This window comes from Melopsittacus undulatus, chromosome 6, assembly GCF_012275295.1.
Source record: "Melopsittacus undulatus isolate bMelUnd1 chromosome 6, bMelUnd1.mat.Z, whole genome shotgun sequence".
Classification (NCBI taxonomy): Eukaryota; Metazoa; Chordata; class Aves; order Psittaciformes; family Psittaculidae; genus Melopsittacus; species Melopsittacus undulatus.
The window spans coordinates 40,572,005-40,592,889 of record NC_047532.1 but is presented as its reverse complement, the minus strand read 5'-3'; the positions used below and the strand labels follow the sequence as shown (position 1 = coordinate 40,592,889).

Genomic DNA, 20,885 nt, shown 5'->3' with positions numbered 1-20,885 from the left:
ACTTGTAAAAGCACTGAAAGAAAACTGATCAAGTCCTAAAGACCTGAATTTAATTTCCCAATCTGCCACTGGCCTTACTGGAGAATAAATACATGAATATACTTCTGTGAGATGTTGTGCAAATGATTTCAAAGAACAACACTGATTTGCCAAAGACTGTGGTTATTTAAACTCATTGTTGGGATGAGGGAGGAATATATCAGAGTAAAAGATGCTCTAAGACTTTTTTTTTTTTCTCTTTTTAATAGCACTTTCATGTGAAGACTGGCACAATGCAGCCACTGAAAGTGGTGACTTGTTCCTTGCCAATGGCTAGATCCTGCAACCACAGTTCTTCAATGTACTTCAAGAGCGGATCACTTGGACAGAGTGACACAAAAATATAAAAATGACCAATATTTGTACTGCCAATTTCTGCTTACTTTCAATGCCTGATATGCCAGTCTCTCCTGAGATATTTAACAGTGGTTTAGCTCAATAAGAAGCCAAGAGCCCCTCATCCACAACTCTATATGCAAACCATATGTTGCAGTTGAAAACTCTGAAAATTATAATTAGAACTGTCCATTCAATTTAAACAAAGTCAAGGATGAAAACTATTTCAAATTCAATAAACAGGCCATTTGAAAGTGCAGACGCTGTGGAGGACAAGCTTAACAACTTAATTGACAGGTAAAGCTTCATTTCTAATCCTCATTTTGGTATCGTCTGTAGCCTCAGGAGTCAAAACACATCACTGCTCAGTCCTCAAAATATGCAGAGAAAATGAAAATGTCAGTTGAATGCAAAAAAAAAAAAAAAAAGAAACAGCATCTGTTTGATAGCTGTGTAAGCCTGTGACATGTAAACTGCTTTAGAGTCAAGCACCCTAATTAGAGTTTCAAGGAATTCTTCATTAAATATACACACAGAGACATATACCTCTATATATGAGTTTTAAGCAGCCATTGGGATCAGATAATTTGCAAGAAAATCAGGGTATAGAATTAAAGTAAGGAACATGACAATTTCATGGACCAACCTCAGACAACACCGTGACAGTTTCACACAGCTGCAAAGCAATCCTTTTCTCCATCTTTTCACAAAGAAGATCTGAACATCTTTCTCCACTCTTAGTCTTTAGAACAAAAAAGAATGATCCATTTCTGAATCTTGGAGTAGCACACAGCATCTCAGCAAAATAAAGCCAAAAAGAAAAACTGATAGCGTTACCAGCCTCCACAGTAGGGCTATACTAAGATATTTTGGCAACTGTACACCCTTGATGACTCCAATTCACATTGATATGAAACCCATGCAGATGGACAAACCGTCAGTAGAAAACCGGTGCCAGGATAAGTGAATGACCACATGAGATAACAAGTGAGTACAATCTGAAGATCAATAATCCAGACAAATGCATAACTTATGATCTTTAAAAATGTTTATGTACTGAAGACAGCTTCATTAATTTTACTGTTACCTGCAGAAAAGAAGTGAATGTACCAGCTGTAAACACTAAAGATGGAAGAGGACATTTTGCCTGTGCACCACAGCAGTGCAGGCTGTAACACAATAATTAAAGTTTTATGTAATTTCTGTTTAGGAGAAAGGCTTTGAGACCACCAGCATCAGCAGCTTTACTGCAACGCTCCTGCAAGTTTTACTGATGTGCCGCAGAATAGCAGAAGGAAAATTTGTTATGGGGCTATTAATTTTTAAATACAGCTCCCCAGCACAATTCAGTCATGCCATGCTGGGAGGTAGGAGGGTGGCAATGGAGGAAAGGATCTCTGTGAGGAGATGCACTTAATAAGCGACAGCATGATACAGCCAAAACTCCTTGCACAGATTCAAACCTGAGATGTACTAAGGAGGTTTATATGCTGGGCCATCAGCATGTTCTCTTGGCAGGATATGACAGTTGGAAGAAACAGTTATGAAATATGAAGAGAGAAATGACTGAACTGATGAGAATATCTTTTTTTTTTGTTAGCAGCAATATTAATGCCCACTTGCTGAGCTCAGCAAGTGTCTTTACAACAGTATAATGCATAGAGAAATGTCTTTTCCACACACAGTAGGTAAAATATGCAAAAGAAAACGACAATCATGCAAATCATAATCTGATGTTTCCATCTTACAGTACATATGCTCTGCTGGTCAGAAACATCAGTGCTATTTGTGACAGTAATCCTACTGGGTTGGCAAAAAGCTTTAAAACATGACATGGATAGACTCATTTTGCAAACTGACTGGAACATAGGCCAATATTGGGAATAATTGGTTTTGGAGGAGCAATTGCCCGTCAGAACTGTATTGCTCAACACATGAAACACGTATAACGCTGGCGTTGTGCTTGCAGTGACAAGACCGTGAGGGACTAGGAAGACGGAGGGAAAACACAGCATGCAGCCACTAAGTTGCATCTCTCTTCCAATCTCACCTACATGAGACCATAACACAATCCATCCCATTTCTGTAAAAACTGGCTCACTGTCATTGCTCTATAGCCATTACTTTATTAGGTGCCTCATCAAGAAGCCACCACAAGCATCCATCCCCCACTGGAGCTATCACAGCTCCAAGCCAATCTGCAACACAAATCGCCAGTGAGAAAATCTAGAACGTTATACAGATTTTCTTACTTTGCTTCCTTATGACATATATTAGTTGTGACTGCCCAGATTCAACCACAAGAAGACAGTAGTGGCATTAACACATCCCAAACCTGTCCATACCAGCTTCCAGAACTGGATCCTAATGAACAATGTCACCAGGTACAGAAATTTTTTCTTCTCTTTTTTTTTCTTCTTCCCGAGATTAAAAATGACATCAAATTAATCACTTGATTGCTCCATTTTTATTGTTTTGATATTGTTTATATATATATATATATATTTTTAATTCCTTGGCTGACACTGAATGTCTTCTGGAATAGTAACTGTTAACAAAGTTCTCAGGTGGGTCTTTCAAAGATCTGGTATGCAACAACAGCAGGTTTATTTCAAGTTGGTCTTCTAATAAGTCTCAGTTAAAGCCCTCAGGTACTCATGTAATTGAAGTCTGAGTAATTCAATACGATGTTGATCACACTACTGATCTTTTAATAAGGAAGTGTAGCCCTCCCAGCAGTTGCTATCTTGCTGACAGTCATGTCTGCATTGCTTCCTTTGGGCCACTGCTTTGAACAGAGCTGACAGATTTCTGTTTGGTTTAGATTTTATCACAGATTGGTTTAAAGCTTTTTAAGGTTATATCAGATGGCTTGTAAAGTCCATGTGCATTTCAATAAAAAATGGGATTTCTATTAGTTATCCTAGAGAAGACAGGTATTAAATGCTTCTAAAGAGGAACATAAACACCGCTCAGGAGTTGCACTTCTTCCTATCTCTGTATCTAGTTAGTCCTTGTTTATGTAGCCTGCAAGTAAAGATATAGAAAAAGCAGTAGTTACCCTGCACAATACTCCACTGAAAGGCAAATGTACACATTTTTCCTTTCGTCATTTCCATTTAAAGTATGAATTGAAGGTTCTGAGCCTTGCCTCTCTACACAAGGATAATTCAGTTGCAATTTACATTTTCGATGTGCTTAAAACGAACACCAAGATGACTCATGTGCTGTTTATAAGATGCTTGTATTTGCTGGTAAATACCTTGCTACAAGCAAGCTATAATTTAAGTATTCAAAAGTCTTGTTTCTGCATAAAATTACTACTAACCGTAATTTTGGAGACCATGACCAGAGCTTCAATTTCAGGCTTGCAAAGCTCTTCCTACACAATGATTCTTAAAAGTAAGAGTGTATTTTCTTCTCTGACAATGGCAATCATTGTATCTCTGTAATTGTGCAAAAGATTACCTAGCTTTTAATACACATTAGTCAGCTGCAACAATACCATGCTTCTTTCCTTTCCTTTAAAATAAACTAATTATTGTCAATCAGCCCAGTGGAATGTTACCAATCTCTATAACCCGTCTTTCAGAGGTAGTCATAAATGCTAGAAACTAGCTAATATAAACTAATCAGAGCTTTAGAAATATCTCAAAACATATTTGTACTGCAGTCTATCATTTTTGTCATATTATTTCTAGGGCTGGACAATAATAGGCTTTTCATAAAGTTACATAGTGCTTTTCATCTGACTATTCAAAGCTCTTACATTAATTAAACATTAAATCCCTGAGTGGTGTAGCAAATACTATAATATTTCCCAACCTTAAATGTTTTCATTGTCAAAAGCTGATCAATAAAGCTTTATGCATCAAGAAGTGTAGACAAAGAAAACTTTTCAGGCTGGTATGTTTGCTCATGCCCAGCTTTCTTCAGAAACTCACAATTGCAAAAGCTGGAGTCAGACACAGCAAGCCCATGAAGGGGATGACTGCCATTCTCCCTGCACTTTACTCAACTATGCCTTTCCAAAGATAATAGCAAGTTATAGTTTGCACTTTGTTATTCCTTCCAGTTGGTAGAACCCATGTGAAGCTTTTCAGATCCTGGAGGAAGACTAGGGAGCTGAAAGCCTTGGGGAAGCAGCCCATGTGCAGTCTATAATCAGCTGTGACTGATGGTGAGCTTTCTAGTGTCATATGGGCTAGACCAGCAGATGCCATAGGGATGGGACTCTTCATTTGTTGTTACCTGGGAGGCCTGTGATATCTACAAACAATTCTTCCCTTTCAGTCCATGTTAGATCAGTGACTAATAACTCAACTCATAACTGAAACATAGAATGTGGTGCCAGTTTTCTGTGGTTTATGAATAATGCCGTGCTTTTTAAAAAATGCGCTGCTTTGGAACACAGCAGCAGAAACATATGATGTGCTGATAAACTGCACTACACTCAACCCTGTGTAATCCTCACATAACCTGAAAATTAAACTGCCAGTTGCATAGTTTATGCAAAAGACTGTTATTAAAATGCTGCGGTTGAATTAAACATTCACAGAGAAAACTCTAGACACCAAAAAAACCCTCCAGGGAAAAAAATTCATTTTTCCTCCACTGAAAAAGCAGATTTTTTCCTCCATGGAAAAGGAGATTTACCAAGATTATGCTGAAATAATCACTAAATTCTTGAAATATAAAAGGCCTCAGTCTGCCCCCAAGAACCAAGGCTGCAAATGCAAGCAGGACTCCTTCTGCTCTTGCTTTGGAGCTTTGGATTAGGATATTGCCCTTGACACCAGTCATTTCTACCCAAGTGGCCTGCATAAAACATCTGCTTAAAAAGTGACTGAAAACTGACTGTGCCTGTCCTCAGCCTCAATCAATAAAAACATGCATCTTGGATAAACGAGCTCACTTTTCAGTGGCAATACTCACTCTGGGAGAAACTGTCATAACTGCTAGTTCATCTACCCTGAGGGATATCAGATGTGAGAAATTGCATGGGTTAGCTCACAGCCATCTTAGCTCAGTGTGTCAGAGAGGAGTGGAGAGACTTGAGCAACAGTCAAACATGAATCAGGAAAAACCTAAACAAATACAATTAAAATAATAGCACCCACCCCCCGCCCAAACAGCACAATTATCAGGGCATTAGGTACTGCTTTTGGCAAAGACTGCCAAATATGTGCTCAAAAAATAGGCCAAATTGTCTGTTCTGGTCTAGTCTTCCCTGACTGAAGAGAAACAGGTCAGACAAAATGACTGTGATTTTGCTGAGTTCGGTATACGCTACATTTTAATGAGACTAAAAGGGTTCGTATGTCCACAGCATGTAATTGAGTGGATTAGGCTTAGGAGGGTGCATAAAATGAGAGGGGACTGACCAAACCAACCCATGGCATTTGCTACGTGCTGACAGCTGCTGAGAGCCTCAAATGAGCCTGCCAAAATTCAGCTCGGGTCCCTGTCTGCTTGGGCTTGCCATTAATCAGGATTCAGGTAATTAATTAAAAATCCAATAACCTACAGATAATGTTACCTTTATTATGAATCTCTTGTAATTTTTACTACTTACTTTAAGCACATTTTTCGCTGTAGTACTACCACGAAGACACAAATGCAGAAAGATGACGCTATTTTCTGTGGAGAGTGCAACAGCTTCTCGTAGCTATTGATCCCAGCTGGCTCCAAATGCAGCACAGGAGCGCATAAGAAAGGTCAGAAAAACAACCTCCAGTGTTTGTTTCTCCTCAAGAGTCAGAGACAAATGCTTTGAAACAAGAATCCATAATTTCCAAAATAATTGCTCAGGAGTATAAATATAACTGCATTTCCAGCAACGTTTGCAAATGTAGCAAAGCATGTCTTCAGTAATTTCTGCCTGGATTCTCTCTGCAACCATACGCAAATACCACACAGTTCTCATGCCTAAATCCAATAGTCTCCAGAAAACCACAGAAGTCTGACTGCATAATGCTCAGTAGTGTTTAAAATGAACAATTAATCCTTAATCTTTGCTAATGTATTTCCCTTCATAAGAGGAATAAGGGCACTCTTTCTTTTATGAACTGGGATCTGAAATCAAAAGCAGTATTTATGCTTTCTATTTGTGACTAAAGATACTGATATGACAGGCAGGAGCAACCATAGATAAACAATATTTAAATGTAAAAACAGGTATTGCTTCTGGTTGAATTCACTTCAAATGATCAAGCATCTACCACTATCCTGGATGTATAAGGTAATGGAGAAGTAAATGTTTATTCTTTAGCCTCTGACAGAGTGCTTCACAGCTTTTTTATATTTTGAAACATAAATACTTGGGGAGTTTTATGGCTTTGCTATAAGAACCTATGAGAGCACCTAACGACAGGGTTGGAAATATCAGAAATTAGGTTTTGTCTCACTTTTTTTTTTTTAATTTCAGTTACTCTTTTTTCTCTTTCTTTCTGAATGGCTGTAAAAAATCCAGCATGTTAAATTATCCTAGTAATCAATATTTTTCACCCAGGGTCTATTAAGGTCACAAGATGGAGTTGTCTGCTCCCCTAATTCTCTAAGGCGCACACTAAGTGGACACAGTAATTCAGTTACAAATAATTGGATAATTGTGATACAGTTCATGCAACTGATTTTATTTCTATATCTCAAGACAAGGTCTTGAGATAGAGAAAGATGAAGGATGGGTGGCTTCACCTCATCTATGAGTGCTTTCACTTGATTGCTCTGAGATTTGAGCTCATGCAGAGGGGTACTTGTTGCATCTGTAATCAGAACTGGTATAATTTTCTTTTTGTAAAACATAATTAATTTTCCTTATTCTCCTTCTATTGGAAGTGTTCCTGAACATAACTGTGTCATGATGTGCCATAATGTTACCAGTCAAATGCAACTTTCTGAGATAAAGTAATGAAAAGGCATCCTGAATCCCTCCAGTGCACTAATTTCTTCTGTTCTATTAAAAAAAATAAAAAAAAATTAAAGACCTGTTTGTCTTTTTCCTAAAGGTTCATGATATTATGTCCTTCAGGCTTTTTTTTTTTTCCCTAGGAAATGGCAGAAGCCTTGTGCATTGATTTGTTGGGCAAGGAAAACAGTCCAAACGCAGAATTAGTATCAACAAAAAGAGAGTTTGACAAGACCAAGTTACACCTCAAAGCTTACAGACTAAGTAAATGCTGAAGTCATTTCAATAAGCACTTTGTTTCTCTTAGACAATTCCCTCAATATTCTTTTTAGCCCAGCTGTTAACTCTTCGGTGTCACCAGTGTTCTGAGAGTTTCTATCTGACCTGGGATCAGGCTAAATCAGTGACACTAGTGACTCTGACATTACTGGGGTAAACAGCGATGGCCTTGCAAAGTCACACACTGGGTCTGGATACAGCTGCCCCCAAAGTCCCTATGGCAAAAGTCAAGAAACTTGCCTGGGCTCCGAGGTCTGACCACAGCCGCTGGGGATAGGGTTACAGCCACTGCAATACTACTCTAATCTGTAAAATATAAGCTTCTTTTCATCAATAACTAATTGTAAGACTTCATTTGTCTCTAACTTCTTTCAGTTATCCTGACAGATGAGAGCATAACCATATAAATAAGAAATGACAGTTTACCAAAGAAGGTTAACATAAGGTCACAACCCTTTTTCATTTGACTTCTGGAGCTTATTCATGTGTGAAAACATGCTTTTGTAGTTATAGCCTCAGCATCCCTTACAGATCTTGACTTGTGCCAATAACTGAGTTTTAAAATGTTATTTATGCTCAGAAAATACCATTTCTGCTTTTTGTGATGTTAGAGTAGAATTGTTTTGTGTTAGTATAAAATATTAAATGAGAATATTCATATATCTCACAGTGCACCTCACTGACATAAGTCATCAGTGGTACCTCTGCTCATCAAATAAGGAAGTATTGCACACACACACATTTCCTCTCCCTTCCTCAGACCAAGTTACACTTTTCTCAGCAAATCCACCCACAGACACTCTCCAGACTGCCCACAAAACACTGAATGCTGGTACAGACCCAGAGGACACAGTATCAGGCTGATAGTCATACACGCGTAAATGTCATATATTAATTTGTTGTATTATTTGTGCAGTGACTTAAATCCACATCATTTCTCATCATTAATTTCCATCAGACATGCGAAAAGGGAGAGGTAAGCATGAGCTTTCTGTCAAAATCTGTAATTCCTAAGCAACTATCTGCCAGAAAATATTTCTCTGTCAGATAAGAAAACGAAATTCTGTCTATGAACACTGAAGAGTAAAATCTGCAGTACAACATGTAGATAATTAGTTTTGAAAGGCTAATCAGTTCACTGCTGTGGCTGGCATTGCTATATAAATGCACATGCCTTCCCCTTCCTTCAACTTACCTCTTGATGTAAGTATCCCTCCCTGAAATGAGGTAAGGCTTTATATGTCACACCATCTGAATGATACATCCTGACAGAAAAGCTCCCAATGAGCTAGAAAAGATCCTTACAAGCCTCGTGAGGAGTGTGGACCCTGCAAGTGTGGGGTGTCCCAGGCTGTGCTGTCCCCTTCCCCATATGGCTCTAATCAGCTGCAGAACCACCTGAGAAAGCAAAGATTTAGTCAATGCTGATAGCAATAACTTGTGTTAAGATTATTTTCCCTATTTTATGGTGTTGTCTTGTGCATATTCATGGAGCCTTGTGTCTTGCACACACATTTGACAACCAAGAAGACAGTGATGCTGGGCATCATCAACTTACTCCAGCTGTGAAAGTAGGCCTTTGGGTCTCCTAAAATTGCTCACAAAACCCCTAGCTATTATTGATCAAATCAGAAGTAAACTTCATTATGTTGTTGGGAGTAGTGAATTTTTACCCACTTTCCCTTCTTTAGCATTAAACAGCTACAAATAGCTAAAATCTTTTTTTTTTTATATATATGTATATATATACATTCCCTGATGTCTTCCCTTTTGGACAGAAGGATGCTCTATTTATTTTCCTTTTTTTTTTTTTTTTGAAAGACAGGATCAATCTTCACACTAATAATGACTTTTTGAATAAAATCTGTACTACTTCCATAGCACTTTTTTTAATGATACACCTTATTTGTACTTTGGTTTATAAAAAAACTGCACACCCATTGATCATTTCAGTCACCAGTGAAATAAAACCAACTATGAGATGGATAACAGGAGCAGAACAATAGTACAGATCTATTTAAGGTTTGAGTTCAGACTAAAGGGTAACATAAAGCACAATGATGCTATAAAGAAAGAAAGAATATAACTACCCAGAACAACTGTAAGCCTTATTCCTCTAAAGATGCTGAATAACATGAGTGAGAAGCTGTTTTACTCTCATCTGTGAAATGACCCCTCTGAGCAATGCAGATAAATGCAATAAAACACCAATCCAGTATTACAACCTGAAAGACCAGCACTTTCCAGCAGCATACAGAGTTTTGTTTGGAAGATCTCTTTTCCCATATGTAGTAGTAATCAACCACTAAGTTACTTATATTGTAACATCTGATGCTAGAGGTCGGCTCAAGTTGGCTTTTTTGCAAGTCAGTATAGCCATACACTTACCATCATTATCATCTTCACAAAAATTCAGGTGTAATTACTGTTACTGCTACATTCACTTTGTTCCATGACTTGAGTGTTTCAAATTTATTGTAAGTTTTCATTTTTGTCTGAAGATTTTAAAAAGTGGTTTAAAACAAGCTTATAATATATTCTCCTGTAATTCCTGATTAGAATCAAACATCTTAAACTCTGTTTGAGTTTTTAAAGAATGTCAAAATACTAGAATTTAAAGTATATTTTCAGAATAAAAGAATTGTGCACAAAGAACACTAAGTTAACTTACACAAAATTATTTTAAAGGAAACAGGACTCCTGCATGCTGAGCAATTTAGGATGATAATGAGTAGGATCCCTTCTTTCAAAAACTCAGGTTTTGGACAACTTTTACACAGATCTGATAGCAGTAAGAAGTCATCAACTTACGAACCTATATGCCTGTTCATGGCCATATTACCAGCCAGTCTAAAAAAAAGGTAAGAGAAGGCTGAGGTGAAGTAGCAGTAATCTGTGAATCATAGTATTTCTGGCTTGGGTTCTCAAAAGGCCAAAATGAAAGCATGCAGGACCAGAATGAAAAGCTTCTATCAAAACAAAATAACCATCCACAGCTTATTTACACTGTAAAGTTGGATATCAAATGACAGGTTGCTGTGGAAAATAATTCTATCATATTCTAGTGAAAAAAAAGGAGGGCAGCCAAGTAAATTACAAAGTCAGGATACAGAATACAATCGCAGCCAAGAAAGACATTGCTTTATACAAACCTTAAGAAATTTGTGAGATACTATGCAACTGAGAAAAAGCCAGAGAAGATGGTTTCTTGTGAAAAGATAAAAATACAGCTAATGAAAACTTATCTAGTGCCTTTCATCTTAAGATAATCATATATAAGATAATGATATACTTACAGCAATGAAATGCACCAGTCTGTGCATACAAGATCATAGAGCAGTGAACATTCATTACCTATGTTAGAGCAGAGTTCAAGAAGAAGGAACTGCTCTGGCCTGCAAATACAGTACACCTTGGCTACTTTACACCTTATGTCCTCTACCTTTTGCAGCATCTGATTATGCAAATTTGTAGTGATTGTAAGTCAACAGATCACATGGGCTTACTTGCACCAAGTCTATATTTACCAGTCTATATTCAAGAAGTCTAACCAAAATTCATCATGTGTTCCAACATAAGCTTATGTCATGTTTTGCTTCTCCACAAAATCAAGCTTTTAGAAAGAAAATTTTACCCTACAACGAACTAACTAGACTTACATTTCCTTTAGGAAGAAGACAAATGGGTTTACATAGCATGTGGTTTAAAATCCTTTTTTATTCAGTTAATCTCTAGCCTTGGAACTGTGATTGAAATGCAAAAAAGTATGCATATTTTTGGATAAGAACCATTTTGTTTTAGAGACAGACGAAATGTTATCAAACATATCCACGTTCAAGTTTTTAAATTGATGATGGAAATTCCATAATCAGAACATGGCAAAGCCAATCCAGGTTAAGTAATAACATTTCTTCAGAAAAGAAAACAAAATCCCAACCCTTTGAAGTGTTCTTATAGTCATATCTTCATAATCCAGACAGTAGAAGATCTGCACTCTTGACAAGTCTGAGTATATGCTCTTCAGCTGGCTCCAGACAAAAACTAACATTTCCTTTTCCTTTCCAATGTCTTTTCTGATCTCTTAATAGCAGTGGAACACAGTACAAATACAAAACATTACCTCTGCATGATTTTCCATCTTCCTTGAGTTTCTGGCCAGCTGGACATTTGCAGTGGTAGCTGCCAACAGTATTACAGCATTGGTCATGACAGCCACCATTCTCCGTGCTGCACTCATTTACATCTGTCAGAAGAGAGTGAACAGCAGTCACTAAAGGGTCAGCATTGACCACGTTACCTGGTTATTTGAGGACAATCGTGTATGATGCTGATGTAACAAAATGAGAGCATCACTAAGAAGTATAGCTAAGGGCCCTGAAAGCAACCACAGGAGCAGTGACTGCCACCTATGTCACTGTGTCCCCCAACTCAACCAGGAGGTTCAATGGGGGGATTTTACTCCCCCACTTCTGTGCAAGATAAGCCACAGAATACACCTGGCTCCAGCTGCAGGATCTACCCACCTCATCAATTCCCTATCTCTGTGCAACAAGATCAAGAACAATCTTTATACTCTCATTTCCACCAGGCTCCTTGTGTATTAGGTTGCTTCGAACAGTTATGGCAGACGAGAAACCTCTGAAATGTGGTAGTATTTTGAATCAATTAAGGTCCTGTTTCCTTCAGATATGTGTGCACTAGTATCTACACACCTTACTTTTTCACCTGATCAACTTAGTGCTTGCAGGCATGCAAAAATAGAACTTTACAAATTGTTAATGCAGAATGTTTAAGAACCACATAAATAAATAAATAAATAAATAAACAGGCAATGGTTGAAGAAAAATCAATAGTAAAGATATTGGTTTTTTAATCCATGTACATAAGAGCCCTACATAAGAATTTCTGAGGAAATGTGTTAGAAGTGACCAGGCCAGTACTACTACTCTGTTGAACAGGATCAGGGACAACAGATGGTATGGAAATATTTCCAAACTAGAAAACTTGTCAAACAGGGCAGTAAATGTAACAAAACCAGCAGGTATTTGCTGCACTGATTTCACATATTCTGGAACATATACTTGTACCATTGCCTTCTTGCTTGCTTTGCTCTCTCTGAAGTGCTAATATCACACAGAGATGTAATCCATCAGTGCAGGGACAGCAAAGAAACGCCATAAGAATAATGGGCTTGGGTTGTCTTTTTTTCGGTGTTTTGACATATGTCTTGAATTGACTTGGTGGCAGAGCAGACCTGCTTAGCGTGTTGGTAAGAGGAAAGCCAGGGCTAAGGGGACACGCCACGTTAGCAAAGCCTGGCACAAGGACACAGATGACAGATCTCAGATCTGCAAGGCCTTTGGCACTGGTAGAAATCACACACTACATTCAGGCTAGAGAGCAAGAAAAGTAGAGAGGAGGAGAAAGATGAGTATCATCATGACTAAAAATCACAGACAGTTACTTCATACTGGTGCATTTCCCATCTCTAATGAGGAAATGAAGCTTTTTAAAAATCTTCTGATTAGACTCTGGTCAAAAGTAATACAGAGTGCTGTAAAGACAAATGAAAAAAAAAAAAAAAAACACAACAAACCAACCAACCAAAAGCAAACCAGCCAAAAACCTTTCACATTCATACAAGAGAAGTGATGGCCTTTCAACTGCAATCCTTTGCTGTTAAAGACTAAGATTCACCAAGGTTTGTTAGCTCTTCAAAGAGCTTGAGCTTAACTTTACTAGCTCATTTCTGATCCTGGCTAAAAAGCAAAGGTTAAGACATTTTTGAGAAGGTTTCAGACTATTAAAAAGCTAAAAGAGAAATGTACCATGAAACACAAACATTTACTAAAGGGCAGCTGAAGAGGAACAAACTCACTAAAACCATCTCATTTCTTTCCAGTTCTAAATTCAGTGTAATGACTGACAAAACAAAATTTTCTTTGTCCTCAGTGACAGTGAAAAACATTGGCAAGCTGTATTAAAAAAAAAAAATATTCAGTTATCGCTGAGCTACAAAATTAACCAAATTTTAACTCGTGTGAAGTCAGCAAAGCTCTTCTGTTTCCTGGGAACACAATTTAGACAGAAACTTTTCAGAAGAAAAACACTTCCCCTCCTCTCTCCAAGATGTAAAAACAAATCATATCAAAATAAGACATTCATCTGTTCACTTGTCTTCAGCAAGAGATGGAGAGAACATATGACAAGCAACAGATTTTAGACATATTCCTTAAAGCACTGGAAGAAAGCACGCTAGCGCTGAGCATTGTGCAGAAGATCGACAAAAGAGGCATGTTCCAAGTGATTTACTCCCCCTAACTAGGAGACATCTTGATGTGCCTTGTGGTAATAAACAGTAATGAGCCACATAATAACCCTGCTCCACACTTTCAACTTCTATTTATACTAACAGTATTGAGAGCTAATAAAATCTCTTGCTCTTTTTATTTTTTAAACAAAATAATGAGAACTACTTTACTGTGCTCAGCACCTACAATGCTACGTGACCTCCTAGAATAAAATATTGACTAAGTGATGTGGTTTACAATATATAGCCCAATTTATTAAAACCAATATCTGTATTTTGAACCAAAATATTGGAAGAAAACCTTTCTTGCTGAGGAGCTAATCATTATCCTCTTGATTTCGCTAAGATGTAATACATTCAGAAATGTATAGTGCTATTGCATACTAATGCACAGAATGCTTTTCCTTTTGATTGCAGTGCATTTCTATTAGCAATTATAAGTCTTTTTCTTTCTTGTTCAGCATAAAAAGCTGTCATTCTCCTATGAGTTTTGCCCCTCACAAAAGTATTAGTGCTATATGACTGATAACCTCACCTTTTTCTTTTAACTCTGTCTTCCTAATGTTCTGTCCTGGATTTCCTTGTCTCTGCCTTAATACCTGTTTTCATCCTTTGCTGAAATGTTTTCATCCATTTCTTTGCTGCTTCTTACACCAGAAATCCACTGCTTTTTCTATCATATGCAGAAAACCTGACTTTTCATCCACATGTCTCTAAAACAAATACCTTATTTACAGCTTATCATCATAACAGAAATTATAGTTTATATTAAGACACCAAGATAAGCTTTTTTGATACAGCTTTATTCCCATTACAAAGCACTCACACTTGAAGAAATACACTTGGTAGAAAACATTCTAATTTTAACCTTCATGTTATGAAAATTTGCTCTCTATGCATCTGTGTCCCTCACTGTACCATCTCCTGTACAAGACCTTCACCGTTAGCTGTACCTTGCCAAGTTGTTTTATGCAACTCAGTAATAAAGGTCAGATGTTGTTTCTGTCCAAAAAGCATTAAAATAAATGACCCGAATGTGAAGTAATAAAGAATGTGGGTTACATTTGTAAAAAGACAGTTTGTATAGCTCTTATGAGCCACAATCGGCTGTTCTATATTCCTAAAACAGAATAGTCAGAATTAAAAGGAAAAAGAATCCAACAAACCCCACAAGAAAACCCATTCTAACAAATGATACATTTCTTTCTGCTTTCCATATTCAATGTCATTCAAGGTTGCAAATATATTTGCCTTTTGAAAAGCAAGAAAAAAGACAAACTTTCTGACGTAACAAGTCTGCCACATTAGATCTGACAAAGTTCAATGTTATCAAGACTATCAATCCATCTGTAATGACATGCTGTAGGTGTTTAAACAAAAAAAAAAGGAAATAAGCGATGTTTGCTACTGCAGTGCTTCAAAACTATTTATAGAGCAAATGTTACAACACAAAAACATCCATAGGACATGCTCTGTGTGAGCTTTCATTCACAGAATCACAGAATCCCAAGGGTTAGAAGGAACCTCGAAAGATCATCTAGTCCAACCCCCCTGCAAGAGCAGGGAAACCTAGAGTACATCACACAGGAACTTGTCCAGGCAGACCTTGAATATCTCCAACATAGGAGACTCCACAACCCCCCTGGGCAACCTGTAAAGTCTTAAGGAAGATTTAAGTTTAAAGATTTTATAAGATTTAATAAGATTTTTAAGTTTAATAAGTTTAACCCACATGCAAAGTCTTAAGGAAGTAAAACCTGAAAAAAAATCAAAATTAACTTGATATTAACTTTATATATGATCTGTCTACCATACGTGTGGAAAAACATCCGTAGCATTTTTTAAAGCCACGAATACACCAAAACATGGATTGTAGACATGTGCCTATGTCCCACACTCCCTGCACATGCAGTATTATAGAATGTGAAAAGGTATTCCTGTTTAAAGATCTTGTCAAATATTTGATTTGTAGGGGATCATGGCTTTTTCATGAAACATACCATCTTTGTCCAATGAAATACATCTAGCAGCTGTATGATAAATGGAGAAGGACTGGTTTCAATCCCTTTCCTTCTCTTCTTGTTTAATGTTACTCACTACCTGTCTGAAAATATCACACAGTAGAGCAAATGAGAGATCCTCAGCTCCAGGGGAAATAACCCTTCACCAAGTTTTATGCAAGTCTAAGTTATTTCAGATTTTCTACAAATAAATGAAAATTATATATAAAAGCAGACACTGGACAAGGTTTTCCATTAGTAATTCCAATTCTAACAAAAGCAAAGTGTACTACTAAGAGCTCTCAAATGTAGCAAGTAGATGAAGAAAAAAAAAATCAGTCTGAAAAGCAGGAATACTTTCATATCATACAATCACAGAATGGTCTGGGTTGGAAGGGACCTTAAAACTCATCCAGTTCCAACCCCCCAGATGTGGCCAGGGACATCTTCCACTACGCCAGGTTGCTCAAAGCCCCATCCAACCTGGCCTTGAATTAGGGTAGAAGTTTCTTCCCCACACCTCTTTGCAGAGCTACTGGTGAAGGCTGAAGCTCTGCTGGTCCTCTACATGGAGCTGAATTCATTATCTTTAAAAACCATGCCATGACTTCATGACTGGATGGACTTGCTGAAGGAGAAAGCATCTGCAGTGAGGAGGAACCACATGCAAGGAGAGGCCATTGTGGGAAAACAACCAGCTTCATTTTGGCAACAGTTTGGATGTTTAGATCTATGGGACACACCTGCTAACTGCTTACAGGATGAAGTATTTTAAAATAGATTTTTCCTATACAAATTTATACGATACACATTAATATAAATACTCATTTTTAAGATAATAAAGAGAATCTTGTAATTGCAGCCAAGTAATAAAACCCATTTTCCAAGGTTTCTATATTTATCAGCTGTTTATGAGCAACAGCTTTATTTAATGCAGCCACATGCAAACTTGCCATTTCAGTGACCAGCCCTCGGGGTTACCGTGTTCTCTGACCCATAAGCTGCTGACTGCAGTGCATGTCAGAGCTCACTGGATTTGTAATGAATAATTGAAGTGGAATAAAATCTGTAAAATCATTCACATCATTATTGCAATACAACAAGAACAAAGCCCACCATTCTGGAGAGGGGAGGTTATTTTGATTAGTTTTAAAGTGTTAGGCTAACACACCACTCTTCAATTTGGGGTCAAACTAATGAGAACATATTTATTTAGGAGAAAGACAGCATTTCATTAATAATACTCCCTCTCAGTTGGGAATTTCTGCTGAAGGCCATAATGAAGATAGTCTGATTTCAAGAATCTAAATGTTAAATACACCTTTATCTAAGAAAAAGGTTTGATTACGCTCTCTAACAGGCAGCTTATATAAATTTAACAGCAATTTAGAGATGTAAATTCCTAACTCAAAAAACATAACACATTCAGGAACAAAACCCTCACAATGGTTAGAATCAAAGCCTAAATACAGTTTATAATGTGCAACTTAAGTGTTTATATGTGTTTCTTAATATATCTGAGTGCCTGGTTCTTGAACAAATGAGTGTATATGCAACTGTATTACAATACACTTTTATAAGGGGGTGTTTTAGGTAGTAAACTATAGGTCTGTAAACTATAATGCACACTTAAATTCTCATTTATATATCTAAATAATTTGATTAATTTTTTAAAAAGTGCTACAGATCTGGCAAATAAGTAGTTCCTTAGTTACAGCTTTAGATGCTGTTATTTTAAATTATGGCCAAGATGGTCTGCAACCAAAACCATATGTCTAAAAAATCATGAAACTAAAGAAAGTCGATTTGAACTTTAAAGGCCATTCAGTGCTATGACACAAAGTAATAAATCTGAATGTATAGAACCATACATGATAGCAATGATATATGTAAATATATATATATTAAAATATAAATAATATATATATAATTAGCAAATATATTGGACAGGCTTTCAAGCACAATGCTCAGACTCCAGAGACTGCATTTGTCTTTTTCTTCATTTTGTGCAAGAGCTTTGTAACAGTTGCCTTTGAACAGCAATTGTCTCTAAAACATAAATTACATACACCACTTCCAGTGCTAACCATAAATTATCTGCCTGAACAGAAAACAAAGCTGCTCATTCTGATAGTCAAGCGCAGTCCTACACATGTATTGATTAAGCACTCTTAATGCCTTATTAGGTTTTCTTCCTCCACAAAGTCAATAACAGGATGAATATTTCTTCTTGTGCTGTTATGAAGTATCATAAATCTAAGCTGTTATTAACAAGCGTCTGATTAGTGGAGCAAACTTATCTGAGAGTTTGGCACAGACTCTTCATGCGTGAACTCCCAAAAGACACCCATCATTGCCCTTGTGTCCATTGGCAGCTGCAGTACTTGTGCTTTCACAACTTATCACCCCCTTCTTACTTTTTATCCTTAAAAAAAAGAAAATTGCTGCTACACTCATTACTCTTTATCCTCACGTCACATTTGTATACACAAAGAACAGCAGTCACGTAACAAATGCACGCATGGCCCACATTCCCCCAGGATGTGGGTCTCTGCCATGATTTGCTTTCTTTTGTTACTGGGGCACTAAAAAATTCCATTTCATTAAACTTAGATGCAAAACCAAAAATCAAACAAAGCCCTTTGTTAAACATACTTCTCTAGTATTAATTTTTCATCATTAAAATCATCATCTGAAGAAGAAAACAGATTCATCAATCACTTGTACTTGCTCACATTGAGAATAACTGCTTTGAAGTCAGAATGAAATTCTGAAGAGGGAAAAAAAAACACGTTCAAAATTTATATAAGTCAAACAACAAACTTTTAAAACCTAAGGTGATGGCAAACACTGCTGTGCTAGACCATTTGCTTGTTTCATGCCACAGGAGAGAATGCTCGTATGCCCTGCTGCAGGTACAGAGGTGGCCTGTTCCACCCAAGTGTTCCATCAGCTGAAGACTAGACTCAGTTCTGATAATTGGCATTTAAAGAAGCTTTAAAAATTTCTAGCACTAGTTATGGCACTCCTCCGTAAGCATACACATGCCTGCTCTCTTTTTTTTTTAGCTCAAACCCAAACTGTTCTGAGAAAAAATACCAGTTTTGAATTTCTTTTTTTTTTGTTCCTCTTTAAAACTCTCTGTCAAGCAGGAATGACTATTTCCTATTAGCAAAATGCAGGATTTAAATCGCGCACAGTTTTCCTTTCTACACCAACTAGAATAACTGAAAAGTGTGGCAGGGAAATCTATCACAGTACAATGAAATCCTGTAATTGTACTCATTTTTAAAATACGTTTTCCCAGACAAGTTATGAATAATGCAACTAAACATCCCAGAACATTTGAATTAAGCAACAACAGACTAACAAATGCTAATTAGCAGTGATTTGAGATGATTGTGGAGCATGGCTGGAACTATGATTACAAACAGAGCTTACACATCCAGCCCAAACCTCAGTACAGTTGCTGTAATTAAAGATATTTTATTAAATTAGACAAGTGTTTGCCTTTGCCTTCTATAATGGTTATAAGAAAACATAAAAGAAAGCATTGTTTGTCGGACTTCAGCTTTCCTTATATGATTACTCTGCCAGGATGCATTTCTTTCTTTTTCAACTTTTTATGCCACAGAATGGAGCCTTTTTAGAAATAATTCAGGACTCTGCAGTGCCATCCTTAAAAGGCCCTTGCTTTAGTCTAAAAGTGCTTTTGTCCTAAAATGCATTCTCTTTGTGATACATCTAACTTCCAGTACCAACAATGCTGGTCATGCACACACAAACAAGAAAAAACTTCAAACTTCCAAAGTTTGATTTCACAATGTAAATCCATTACATATTTTGCAGGCAGGTGATTATTCTTTACAGATCATTTCCAAAGCAGTAATTTATTAGCAAGACTTCAGAACTTTCAGCAAATGGATTTCTTTCATGTTTTGAGTGCTAAACCCCAGGCATAAATTGCAAACACAAGCCAGGAGGTTGACTCCAGCCAAGGCAAGTCCTGGTTTCTGAAGGGGAGTTTGCAGAGTGAACTTTGAACCCAAGACAGGCTTGCTTCTTTCTGCTTTCTTGGGTAAGAAAACGAGTAGAAGTTATCAGTCAGTGGGTCACAAACTAGGCTGGCTCTTTCCCAGTATTTTCTATTATTCCCAATAAGATGCCCAACTTCCATCTCTTGCTCCTGTATCTCAAGAAAATTTACATGCAGAACTTCTGCCTCTCCCCCAACTTCCTATGATCTCCTATAAATCAGAACTTACTTTAAAAGGGTACAGAAAAAACAGGCATGCTAGGTCATTTCTAAAAGCTTAGCAATTACAGTCATTAGGATTTTTGTAAATCTCCATAAGGACTAGCTGCTTCTATATAAAAAATAAATAAATAAAAATAATAAAAATAATATCAAGGCTGTGAAAACATTTGGAGAATTACAGGCCAAGACAGCTGAAGAGTGAAAGCCAGTATATGTAAGTGTAAATAACCTGAAGGTACCCATGGGTTAACTAGCCACAGCATCTCCAAGACCAAACACAAGCTCAGAAACACACAGCCGTAGCATCAAAAAAGAACATCAAGGAAACAGAAGCAACAGCTCCTGCATCCTGTTCAACCTGTATTTTAAAGAGATTTAAGGCCTCTTGTCCTAGGAAGAGCACTTCAATAGTCCAACAAATAAATAACAAAAGCAGAGATAAAGATAGAGGTGTACACTGTTGATGCCTTTCAGACTCGACAGGATAAAAGTTGAATGAACAGTTTCAAAGAGACATAAATATATTTGCTCTAGGTAAAACCTGTAATGATGGGTCAGATTCTACTAGTTCACTGGTGGCATACTTTGTTGCCCCTGTGCAAAGTGGGATGCTTAAAAGCTCTGCTGTATTGTTACTTGAAGATCTACGTATAGCAACAATTTGTGTTTGTAGCACCAGGAATCTGGAGCAGAGCAAGCTCCAGCCAGCAGCATGCAGGAACAGGGAACTGGATGTTACAAAAACAGCTTAGTTGG

General features: G+C 37.2%; 1 protein-coding gene across 1 annotated transcript in view; it reads right to left on the bottom strand.

Annotated features, from left to right (window-relative positions):
* LOC101881642 (multiple epidermal growth factor-like domains protein 6) overlaps window positions 1-20,885 on the bottom strand; it is a 198,626-nt gene that overhangs the window by 77,962 nt on the left and 99,779 nt on the right. The window contains exon 5 of the mRNA XM_031047076.1: window positions 11,682-11,804. Coding sequence (XP_030902936.1) covers window positions 11,682-11,804 — 123 coding nt within the window. The remainder of the gene's footprint in view (window positions 1-11,681; window positions 11,805-20,885) is intronic.